The sequence below is a fragment of the Canis lupus genome, chromosome 12, assembly GCF_048164855.1.
Source record: "Canis lupus baileyi chromosome 12, mCanLup2.hap1, whole genome shotgun sequence".
Taxonomy (NCBI): domain Eukaryota; kingdom Metazoa; phylum Chordata; class Mammalia; order Carnivora; family Canidae; genus Canis; species Canis lupus.
The window spans coordinates 33975722-33988462 of NC_132849.1; the positions used below are offsets into that span (position 1 = coordinate 33975722).

At 44.3% G+C, this 12741-nt stretch overlaps 1 protein-coding gene and 1 long non-coding RNA gene across 6 annotated transcripts in view; one reads left to right on the plus strand and one right to left on the minus strand.

Annotated features, from left to right (window-relative positions):
* The window catches only part of ARHGEF33 (Rho guanine nucleotide exchange factor 33), an 86636-nt gene that overhangs the window by 19038 nt on the left and 54857 nt on the right, over positions 1–12741 (minus strand). For all 4 annotated transcript variants that reach the window (XM_072770439.1, XM_072770442.1, XM_072770443.1 and 1 more), the window contains exons 12-16: positions 12258–12341; positions 11017–11100; positions 8787–8935; positions 7570–7734; positions 4187–5003 (exon numbers count right to left, since the gene is read on the minus strand). In XM_072770439.1, coding sequence (XP_072626540.1) covers positions 4187–5003; positions 7570–7734; positions 8787–8935; positions 11017–11100; positions 12258–12341 — 1299 coding nt within the window. The remainder of the gene's footprint in view (positions 1–4186; positions 5004–7569; positions 7735–8786; positions 8936–11016; positions 11101–12257; positions 12342–12741) is intronic.
* LOC140601485 (uncharacterized) overlaps positions 4422–12741 on the plus strand; it is a 47514-nt gene continuing 39194 nt past the window's right edge. For both annotated transcript variants that reach the window (XR_012004493.1, XR_012004494.1), the window contains exon 1: positions 4422–5623. This is a non-coding gene — a long non-coding RNA (uncharacterized lncRNA). The remainder of the gene's footprint in view (positions 5624–12741) is intronic.

Genomic DNA, 12741 nt, shown 5'->3' on the forward strand with positions numbered 1-12741 from the left:
CCTACCCCAAAAGACTAACAGTGAGCACCCTATTCCAACTAAAAAACCTAGGCTAACAAAGAAATCAGAAGTCGGCAAGAGGATAATTTTCTACTGAGTTCAGAAGGATTTTGTACGAACCAAGGCAAACAGTCTTAGAGTAAGATTATGGTATAAAAATAATTAAAGATCAGGACATAAGGGAAGTTAGCAAGTATCTTAAGACTATGGAGAACAGCTTCTTATTCTGGTACCAATACTGTCTTGCTGAAAAACAAGTAGTGGTCCCCTCACATCTCTGGAAGTGTTTCTCTTTCTACAAAATAAGGCAATTCCTTCCTTGTAATGTTAGTTTTAAACTCATATTCCTAACTCTCCATTTTAGACATAAATGGGGAAGGAGGTTTTGAGAGGTCAGATCTGTTTATTTTTTTTTATTTTTTTTCATATCTGTTTAGAAGTAAATGTCAACTATGTATACAGGCACATGTACATGCATGTGTGTATGTGTGCCTGCCATATTATTTCCACCCTGCAAATACGCCTTTAATATAGTTTTTATAATTCTTAATTCATGGTATTTGCGGTGTAAAGTAAAAATAAATAAAACAAGGCCCTATCTTCTGTGAACTTTCTAGTTTCTTTTCAAGCGTGAGATGTGCTAAATAAAATAGATATGTACTTATGTTTATGTTCCATATGAATGAAATATTTCATTTCATTCATGAAATGAAGTGACTGAGAACTTAGAAGGGACCTAAAATAGCTGCTTAATTTTGAACCTAAGAAGAGAACCCAAGAGATCAAAGCAAAAACCACCCCAAAACTTTCATGAATTGGATGGGTGCCTGCTTGCTGACAGTGAAGTGAGGCATGGAGATGACTTTTTTCAGGACACATGGGTTTGACTTTGAGAATTTAACTTGGGGTTTTAGTAGCAGATTTGGAGATTCTCTGAGACTCTACTAAGATTCATAACTAAACTATGAAGAGCAACATCTTGATAGCTTAGTGGGGCATTTCTCAAAGTGTGGTCCTGGGGCAACAGGATCAACTGGAGCTTCTATTTAAAATGTAGATTCCCCGAGCCCCAACCCAGACTTTCTGAATCAGAAACTCTGGAGTTAGGTCTAGGTAATCCTGATACACACTTAGATCTTAAAAACCAGTAGCTTAAGGTATGTATGTTCCTGCCCACCTGCACTTAATGTTTATATGAGTCACCCATTTGGGGTGGGGCCCAAATTCTGCAATTACAAAAGCTCCCAGGTAAATGAATGCATTTACTACTAGCCCAAGGAACATATTTTGAAAACTGGGCTTTTAGGGACTGTTTAGGATTGCATCTTTCTATGCAATCATGATCTTGATAATATCTTCCATTTGTATAGCATTCCATACTTTACAAGCATATTCACATACTTTATCTTATTTGGCCTGATCCTCACAACAATGCTGTGAATTAGGTAAGGTATATACTGTCTTATTTTTATAGAGGAGAAAACTGGAAACACAGAGATGCCGAGTGAATTGACCAAAAGCACACAGCTATTTGGCACCAGAACCAATACTAGAACCCAGATCTCCTGACACCCAGGTAGGTGCTCTTTGCACTAAAGCATGTTCCCTTCTTTCCTCTTAGAAACAGGGTTTGGCTGGCTCTGCGGGGCAGGTGTGGAAGATATACAGAGTATACTTAAGGAGATGAAATAGTAGGAGCTTTGCACATCTCAGTAGGAAAGAGCTGACACCTTTAAAGATAGGGCTTTTGAAGGGTTCATCTTTTGCAACTAAAACCTTATCTCACACCTCAACCACCCACAGTCACATACAAGCACACATATACATATATACATATATATATATATATATATACAGATGCATGCCCATATACACACATGAATGTACATGCACATACATACATACATGCACACGCACATACCCACACACAGCCTCTGCCCTCCTAGACTTTGCATTCCATCTCTCTCTAGGATTCCCAACAGTCCACACCTTCTGAATTTTTAGAAAGAAAAACCTTTGTCCAAGAACAGAAATAATAAGCAAGGTGAACCTCGTGTGAAAAATTCACATGCTTGAAAAATTTACTGACAACTGAAAGAGAAAAGGCCTTTTAACTGACCTCTATTTGACATCTCCTTAGTGTCACTTTCTGAACTGAGCTGATTCATGTCTGACACTGTTATGGGATGAAACTTGCTGTCCAGGATGTCTGAGTAACAATCCGTAATATAGTGTTTATTGTTATCTGGTATGTCTGATAAACAGCCACAAATATTTTACTCATTGTTTGCTTCTCAGATATATTACTTGTTTATTTCTGATTAATGTTTTTTTCTCCCTGTCAACTGCTGAACTCCCATTTTTTCACATATTAACTAGCGGGGAGGGAAGACACTTTTTTGAACATGTGAAATAAAAGCATTCTTTGCAGCTTAGACTATACTAGTTAGAAGGTTTTATATGTAAATCTCTGCCCATCTCAAGTCAATTTGAATTGGCATCATTATTTCCTACCTATTTCCCCATGTTAATGAACTTTTAAACTCTGACACATGCCTAAGGTTGATTTGTCTCAGAAATTTTGCCTAATAGAATTTTGTAAAGTTCAGAGTTGAAGATCAAAGTCAGAAAAAATATCTCAGAACCCTGGGGAATCTCAGCAACTTCAGCTGAGCATACTAAGGTCCCTCTGCAGGAACCAGTCAGACTTTGATGCTGGAGTCTAGATGGGCTACAAGCTCCAGGACTCTTCACAACCCAGCCCCTTCCTGTTCCTCTGGCCTGAGATCCATCACTCCCACTTGGTAGAGTATCCAAGAGGAAAAGCATCACCTTGCTGTTTTTAAAAAAAGACTCATGAGCCTTCTTCATATTTCTCTACCTCACTCTTCACCTAGGCAGCTTTTAAAGTTGAATTAAGACATTCAATTTATCCAGGAGGCCCTCTCTGACCATCACTCCAGGAGGGTTTAAATACCCCTCCACGTGTTCCCACAGTTTATTATCATTCTGGGTTTCTGGGTTTCCTTCCTGCCATATGCCAGAAGTGCTAGAGGGCAGATTTAGGTGCTATTCATGTCAGAACCCTCAGCCCTTGGCAAAGAGCCCATTGGGAGGCAGGTTCTCAGTGTCTACTGAAAAATGAATGAATGAATGGAGTCAGTGATCCTCAATCTATCCTCGCTCACTTGGAAACAAGAATACGTGGAATATAGAGCCCCTCATTCCTGGAAAAATCTCCTCTAGCCTAGGCTTGATACAAGTGATACTTGGTGCAGGTAAAGTTAGTCCTGGACTGTATCATTCTCAAGATGTCCCAATACAGAGCTGCCCTGCAAACCCTAACTACCACTCTTAAAACGAAGTTAGACAGCAAGGATGATGGCAGAGGTCAAAGCTATCTCGCCTCTCTCGGCTTAATCAGAAACTGCATCGTTCCGATCACACACAGATAAACTGTTTGCTCAGGAACCACTAGACGTTTCATGCGTATGTACTTGAACACCTCTTTAAACGTCCCAAGGCTTGCAGAGAGGAAGTTTAGACATCCAAAATACTAAACATTGATACGGACGCCAAAGAAGGTGTTTGCGAGTCAACGCCTCCTTGACTCATCGTGTGGTCCATGTCCCACCGGAATCTGCGAAGCAATGGGACCCCATTCGCCGCAGACTTTGCAGGCCGTGCACAGCGAGATGGGGCAACCCGCCTCCTTCCCAGCTGCAGGCGAGGCTCGTGCGGGGTCAGGGAGTGGGGCAGGCTGGCACACCGTGTTCGGCATTTCGAACACTTGCACACGCAGGTGCGCGCAGCAGGAGAGGAGGAAACAGGCCTCGGACTAGCGTGCAGGGCTCTGAAGGCAAAGGTGCAACCGTGAGGTGCCGCGGCTTAAGGCAGAAAAGAGCCCTAACTCTGCGGAGCGGACGGGAGGGGAGGCTGGTGGCAGTAAGCAGGTCTAGGAGTCCGTGCTCTGCTGGCTCTTCGCCACCGGACGCCCACGTGCGGGGCCAGCCACCCGGCCCCTGCCGCTCGCCTCGGGGGCAGCTCCCCCGGCGGCCTCCGCTGCCCCTCGGGCCAGCCCGCTTTCCCCTCCACGCTAGGGGAGCCCAGGCTGCCCCCTGGAGACCTGGACCCGGGGGGCGGGGGGGTTGCCGGCGCTGTGGGTTTGGGTTTGGTTTTACTTTACCCTCCTTACTTCCAAATAGGTCTGCTTTTCGCTTTGGGACCTCTGCTGGGGGAAGAAGGTCCGGGGCGCGCCGCGGGCGGCGGCGGCAGCGGCGGCGGCGGCGGCCGGGCCGTGCGGCTGCGCGGCGCGCTCGGCCTTGAGGGGCGCGCGGCCGCCGCTGCTGCTGCGCGTGCTGTAGAGGCGCGGGGCCACGCCCTCGGCGGGCGGCGCGCGCGGGAACTCCTTGAGCGAGCGGCTCAGCGGCTTGGCCTTGCCGTGCGCCTGCGCCGCCGCCTCCAGCTTGTAGGCGCCGCTGCTGCCCGCCGGCGACGTGGCGCTCTTGGGCAGCGGCTGCAGCGGGTGCTCGGGCCGCTCGGCCTCCATGGCGAAGCTGACGGGCCGCAGGAAGCAGATGTCCAGGCTGGACTCGGAAGAGGCGGGCGAGCAGTTCTCGAAGAGGGCCGGGGCCTGGTACGGCTCCTCGTCGTAGGGCGCGGGCAGCGCGAAGATCTCGCCGCCGTACTCGAACTCCTCGTAGCCCGCGGGCACGAAGCCGCGGGCGTCGGGCAGGAGCTCGGCCGGCGCGCGCAGGGAGCGCTCCACGTTGGCCAGCGGCTCGGCGGGCGAGGGCTCGAAGTCCATCTCGGGGATGGCCTGCAGCGGCCCGGCCAGCGCCTTCACGTCCTGCTCGGCGGCACAGAACTGCGCGGGCGCCAGGAGGCTCTCGGGCCTCTCGTGCTTTCTGCCCTCCAGCTCCCACTCACTGGGCTTCCCGGGCTGCATGCTCTCCATCAGGCTTGGCTGTGGCTGGCTTTTCTTCACTGGGGGCATCAGATGTCTTTAAAAGGAAAACAGAACACAAAAGGAGGTGTGCTTACGGTCGGTTAGTGCAGGCCTCAGCGGCCGAGGCGGAGGGCGACGGCGAGGGCGAGGGCGACGGCGGGCGCTACACGCTCTGTCATCCGCCGCCGCCCCGGCGCCGCGGGAGCCGCCCGCTCCGCTCTCTCGCCTCCACCCTCCCCCGCGCCGGCGTGGGTCACCTACCAAGCTCCACAGGCTCCTCCAGCCGAGGAGGCCCCATGAGCCCTGGCCCCCCACCTAGGGGGGTGAAAATGCCATCTGGCGAGAGGGTGCCCGAAGTCTCTGTCTGAGCAAGGAGGCTGCGTGTCGACGAGGCAAGTCGGCCAAGGAGCGTCCTGACCCGGCGCGCGCCGGGAGCTCCGACCCACCCAGCTCACCCAGCTCGTGTCCAGAGCCCCCGAGGCATCTCCTTCCTCTCACCTCTCGATTTGTTTTGTCCTAGCGGTATGATACAAAGTCATGGAAAGAGCTTTTGTTCGACTCCTGGACCTTCGCGCTTAAGAACAATTACGTTTCTAAATGGAATGAATGGGTAACGATCTTGAAAGCTGTTGAATCTTGATGATGAAGTACGGGGTTCACGGTACACCTTCGTAGGTATTTGAAGTTTTCATAATGAAAAATTTGAAAATGTTGTCGCTGTGGAGAGTGCTGTATAAAGTCGTCTCGAACTTTCACCCTCAAAACCCACCAAAATGAAAAGGCTTTCACTCTAAATATGCCCAATTTCATGTTTAATCGTGAATAATGAATAATTTACATAAGATATTAGGGTGGCATACACATCAGATTGGATGGGATTTGCCAGTTCTGGTAGAAGGTGATTGCCAGGCAGATGTGAGTGTCTGGCTACACACTGACCCAACCTGATTGTTCTGCTAGTTTACTAATTCTGCCACACACACACACACACACAAAAAATGCATTAAAAATGCAGATGTATTAAAAAGGAAAAATAGATGCAAAATCTAAGTATCTTTCTCTGGCGATCTTAAGATGAAAATGAAGTCTCACACTTTCAAAGGTGAAAAATGATAAAATGAAATACCTAACTTGAATTGCCTTTTCACTTGGAAAATTGTTGAATTTTCTACTGGCCATTTTGCCAACACGGTGCAATGACAGCCATCTTTTTTGGTTGGGGTATCCTCTCTAGGGATTTCTTTTCTTTTTCTTTTTTTGTTTTTGTTTGTTTGTTTGTTTTGGTTCTATTTGTTGCACTTTAAGATACCTTTATTGTCATAAAAGCTGAAGTGACCCAAAAAGTTAATACCCTCTTCCTACCTGTCTTCCACTCTCCACCCTGGAAAGGTACTTTTTCTGTATGGAGTTCTCCCCCTACAAGACTTATGGGGTTTTCTCTATAGGAAGAAAATCTTCCTGGGCTCTCTGTATGGAAAGGTTAATGTCTCAGGTTTCAGAATGATTATGGAATTTCTCTTTCTTTTCTTTCCACATTTGCACTTCTGTCTTTCTAGAATACATCTTCTCAATTTTATGAGGGCAGAAAGAGGAAGCAGCGTTTATTTTTCATTACTGATCAGATACTCCTTGCAGTGATTGTAATTGGCATTTTAAAAACTGTAGTGATTAAAAATTGAAAGAATCTCAATTGCCTACCTCTTACTTCATTGTAATCTTAGACAAGAAAAGTAACTTTTTGCACAACTTCTCAATTTTCCTTTAGATAATAAAACCCAAAGCAGAAATTATAGTCTATACTTTGATGAGAATTATCTGTATTTGACATAGGGAGGTTTTGGAATTTTGAGTTTGGGTTTCCCTTATCTTTCCAGAAATCCTGGTATCAAAAGTAGCTAATTTGACTTTATCCTATCCTTGGTAAAGAGTTCCAAGTATATATAAATGGCCTAATCCTTAATGTAAAAATCATCGAGAAGTCTGGTGAATACGAATCCAGTTCAATGTGCTAGAGTGTTGTGTGCAAAGACTTTAAAAGGCTATCAAATACATCCAATGCATAGAACAACTTTAAGAGAAGCTATCCTAAGTGAAGAAAAGAACTTAGAAAATCCCTTTCTGAAGAAGCTTCAAGGGGCATTGAGAAGGGCTAAACAACATTCTTTATGTATCACCTCAAGCCTATTTCTCCTCTCAGAACCTAAACTTCCACTCACCCCTGACTGGGATTCTTTCCCTCTACTCTACCTTGTAGAGAACTTAGGTGGGTTCTCACCCTTCTGAGGAGCTGTAAAATGCCTTCCTGTTTTGTTGTGGCACTCTTCCACTCAATCACTGTCTAAACCCAGAGAGACTTATGCTGTAGATAGAAGGTGGTTATGTGTAATAAAATTGTTAGGTGTAGTCTTCAGCCTGTAGACCTGCCCTGTTAACATTAGCCTTCCTCTGGGACCCAACCATTGGGTTAGCTGCTTGCCTGCCATATTTAGGCCTGATGGAGCAAGAGGGAGGCAAGAGTCCTGTAGATGATACTCCTATTCCAGGCTGTCCTGCGACCCCATACAGATGACTTGCCACCCAAGGGCATTGCCATTAACCTTTCCATAGCAATAGGTGCTTACGTGACAGCAGGGCCAGAACTGGGAGCAGAAGGGTAGGGTTGCAGTATCTCTTCTGAGTGGATCCCACTGTCACGGACAGCCTCAGGGCCTGCAGTAGGGGAAGCATCTTGTCCAGTATTTGCACACTGGGAAGCCAGCCCTTTGTACAGCTTTGCCATGGATGATCTGTGAGAATGGAAGTAATAATTTTCAGGGTATACAGTGGAAAATTGGTTCTGAATTATCTGAATCGATTCAGATTATCCCAAGATAGATCAGGAAACAATATTTCTCAGATGAAACTCAGCTGTGAAGTTCCCTCTCTCTTTCTGTCTGTCTGTCTCTCTCCATGGCTCTCTACAAACCAGGTTGCTTACATAACAGTACAAGCTAGATGCTGGGCAAGAATAGGGATGCTGATTAATTGCCTGAATTAAGTTTAGGGGAAAGGGATGGTATAGGAAGATGTCCTCCATTAGAGAAGCCCTAGCTTGGGAGATAGCATCTTTTTCTGGTCTCAAACAACCCCAGAAATTGTTTTCCTCATTGGCTTGGGATGACGTTAAAGGAAATCCAGGACATTAGGAAATTCTGCTATGGGTTGTTTCTGTTCCTTCTGAAGCCCAGATTCTCCCTAGTCAGCCCTTTTTGTTTCTCTTTAGCATGAAATTTGTTCAACTACCACCCTCTCCCTTATTTGTTTTGTTTTTATCCATAGCATTTATACCATCTATTTATTAACTGGCCGTCCAACTCTAGAAAATAAGCTCTACATGGCAAAGCTTTTTATCTGTTTTGTTCATTGCACTATACTCAATACATAGAGCAGGGCCTGATATACATGCTCAATAAATATTTGTTGAGTTCATGAAAGAAACTACATTCTGGCCTTTAAACTGCTTTTTTTAACCTGGCAAACTTAGGGAAATAACTATTTTCAAAGTGGTTAATAACAGAAGATGGGGTCTGTATAGGGATTAGAGTAAAATTTTATTTTTCTAAAATAATTCTACCTATTACCTGGTGAAAATTACCACCAGGTAATAGGTACCTCTCTCCTGTAGCCAGCATGACCACCTCATTTTCATCCTCTTCTCTGTTCTCTTCTACCCCCCCGACACTACATTTCAGCCATTTAACATACAATGAGGTTACTTGTGACAGATACCCACACTGACTGTATCCCTGTTCTCAGAAACCTTTGATCAACCCTCTAGACGGCACCATCAGAAGCTTACTTCTTGAGCTTTTTCCGTTTCTGAATAAGCAAATCCTCATTGCATTGAAACAGCAGGGTGTAATGCGAGATAAATACTCGAAGGCGCTGAACACACACCAGGAGTAGGTAATAGTCAGGGTGTTCCTGCTCTGTGAACTTCAGGACATTCTGGGTGGAGATAAAAAGGAGGCAGCATTTGCATAATTAGAATGAAAACTTTTGTCTCTTTTGCACCTTGCCTCCATCTGTTGTGAGGGTTTGGTAGTCATTTAATCAGAACATCAATATATGTGGCCAATCTAATTGTAAACTGAAAGGTTAAACCTGCTATTCTCTTTGTCCATCACACCAAGGGAGAATAATAGTCACCATAGCTCCTGTTTCAGTTGGACATGAACGTTGGATAATTCCCTCTGAAAAATTAGAAGGATCTACTCATTAGATCTCTAAGGTAATGGAGCCATTCTAACAATTACTGTCTACAAGCAATGCCTTATGACCCAAATGAGTAAGGCCAATAGTGAGACGTCAGGAATTAAGGCATGCTGGAAGGGGAGGCTGTTTATGATCAAGCCTGGCCTGCTGGTCCCTCCTATTATATTGCCTATTGTCCTGTAGAGGAACATGCATATTAGTTGGATCTGGGAAAGCTAACATTTATTGAGTCTTCCTATTGCCAAGTACTAATGCCTTTACAGATTTGTTTCCTCAGTTAATGTTTACCATAGCTAGCTAGATTAGATAGGTGCAATTATTACCTCCATTTAACAAATAAGGAAATCAAGGCACAGCAAAGTTAAGTCATTAGGTCACACATCTGACAGGTAGCAGAGCCAGAAGTTGAATTCAGACAGTAGAATCAGGGCTCTTATTTACCATACTGCTTGTAAGACCAGGGTTTCAGTCCTAGACTTTTTTCACCTATGAGGTGTGTTAACTTGGACAAGTTACTTAATTTCTCTGGCTCTCTATTTCCTTATCTAAGCTATGGTAATGATACTTATTTCATGGGATTTTTGAAAGCATTAAATAAGATAATTATTGAGGCACCTGGGTGGTTCAGCTGGCTAAGCATCTGCCTCTTGATTTCAGCTCAGGTCATGATCTCTAGGTCATGAGATCAAGTCCCATGTCATGCTCTGCACTCAGCAGGGAGTCTGCTGGAGTTTCTCTCCCTCTCCCTCTCCCTCTCCCTCTCCCTCTCCCTCTCCCTCTCCCTCTCCCTCTCCCTCTCCCTCTCCATCTCTCTCTGCCCCTCCTCCTGCTCATGCTCTCTCTCTCTAAAATAAATATTTAAAAATAAATAAGATAATTACTGTGAGAAGATTTATTTTTTAAAGATTTTACTTATTTATTCATGAGAACAGAGAGAGAGGCAGAGGCACAGGCAGAGGGAGAAGCAGGCTCCCTGCCAGAAGCCCGATGTGGGACTCTATCCCGGATCCCGGGATCATGTCCTGAGCTGAAGGCATTTGCTCAACCCCTAAGCCATCCAGACATCCCTGTGAGAAGATTTTAAATTTTAAAGCCACACAATATTGATACTAGGTTACTTCTGCCTGAGATAAATTTCAAGCATTTCTAAGATGCTTTTCCTGAATTACTTAGGAAAATCAATCAGCAATTAAATCAGAACAGATGGATGGTACAAATAAGAAGGACTGATAAGGGTGTTGGTGAGCTTTTCTCTCAAATCTACTTCCTCCCAGGTACTGCAAACCCTGTGGTAAAATGGTGTGCAGAAGTTAGCTCATCAACTTCTACATGGTTTTTCTGTGACATAAAACATGAGCAATATGTGGTAGGCCCTTGGACTTGAGCCAAAAGAAAGTAGTCAGGATAGCAGTTAAGTGGACAGGTTATATAGATACTTCTTAAATGCCAGGGGGTGGGGTAAGGGTTTGGGGGTTCATTTAGATGATGTAGAACAAGGTGAAAAGGACCGAATGGGTACTCAGAATCTATCAGGAGATGCTATAGGAAGATCTTGGATCAACAGAGGTGGGGATTGCTGGTAAACGAAGATAGAACTTCAAAGATAAATGTTATGAGTCAAAGATTTTTAGATATTTAGATTTTAGTTCATGCCACAAAGTAGGAATGGGGTAATCACAGTAGTCTAAATCATTTCATCACCCCTTAGAAATACCAATGATTCTTCCTTGACCCTTTACCACGTTTCTCAGTTGCAAGCCACAAATAGTAGTTTAGCTTGAAAATCAGTTTGTTGGATTCCCAGCCATGCCTACCTGCAGATGTATCAGATATTCAGGGATGCGCTGGACTATGTGAAAAAACAGTGTGTAGATGTCAGATTTAATCTCTTCATCACCCTGAAAGAAAGGTAGAGTCACTCTTCATTGTCCCTGAAGACACTGGCTGCAGAACCCCAAAGTGAGTCCTACCAGAGTAAGAAGGGTTTTTTTTTTTTATTTCCAGAGCATTTTCTTTCTCTAGAGTGCCATGATCCTTCATTGCATAGGCCACTTGTTCAGAGACATGCTCAAGGAGACAATTCTTCTGTAGCAGGAAGCATATCATATACTTCTTTTAAATCCACCCAACTTTCCAAACAACCCCCTCATTCCCCACCACTGGGGAATGGCACAGTGCTGGACAGATTTGGGCAGTCAATAGATTATATTTGAGTTGAATTAATTCATAAGGATTCTCTTGGAAGTACTCATTGCAGTGGCTTGCTAGTAGGCACTAAGGGTGAATTGGAGCCTTGTGAGGGTGGAGAAAGACTGTAACTAGAAACTTGTCAGCTGGGCTGCAGAGGAAACAGGTCGCATTCTCTCCATGTTCCTTTCTTTCCCTCCCCTCCCTCCCCTCCTTTCCCTCCTCCCCCTCCCCTCCTCTTCCCTTCCCTCTGCTTCCCTTTCTCAAATATTTGCTGAGCACTAATATATGGTGGGCATTATACTCATACAGTTGAGAGTAGTGGAGGGTTGAGGTAAAATGTTAATAAGAAAGAGACCCTCACCTCCTGTAAAACTTGATTAACTCAACTTACCTAAAATAACTAGAATTGTTAGATAATTATATGTGCTTATTGAGTACCTAATATAGCATTGCAGTAGCAATACTTTAAGCTATATGATTAGAACTTTATCATCTTATAAACTGACAGACACAGCATGATTTGAGTTTAATATTCAGAGTTAAATTGTCTGAGCCTGGAAGAGGAGGAAATCTTCATATAACATGCAAGCTGCAATTTGAGGATATCTGCTTAGAACACCTGTTTACTTTGGGCAAACTTCCAATGGAATATAAGAGAGTAGAGCAGGGCAAGGACCAAAGCACTGGCACTCATCCTCAAGTGGGCTCCTTTAACCCCAGGTAGAAGTGTCAGTGGCTCTGTTTGAGCCATTCCCCAGCCTGGAAGACAAGCTGAGTACATGTGTTGTCCTCTCCTAAGTGGATGAGCAATGGCCTATAGACACACATGTAACCAAAAAGCAGTCCATGCACAGAGTTACCTTACCTCCTTCAGGACAACAACATGAACCAAAGAGATGCATTCAGGCAGGTCCCTTAGATAGGCAACGTAATAATCCAAGAAATTATTCTTGAAAACAAACACAAAAATGCATGGTAAGAACCTGGAAACAGGAATGATAACAGCTAATGTTTTTATAGAGTCATGTATATAAAAACGGAGTACTTGGCAGATTATCTTAATCATTTATTTAATGTGCTCATTAATGTTTTTTTTTTATTTTTTAATTCTTTTTTCAAGTCTTTTTGATTTCAAGGTAAATATCCATATGGACTTGGGAACCAAACTCAATAGTCCTGTTTTAATGAGAAAGTGGAAAACCAACGCACCAAAAAGGGGTCACATAAGTTGAAAAAGTATTTTTAAATTGTTAAATGATTAAAATCCCTATTTTGCTTTTAAGTTACTTTTAATTTCAATCATCTACATCCAGTAAGGAACTTTGTCCAACTCACTTCCCAGTGTCTAG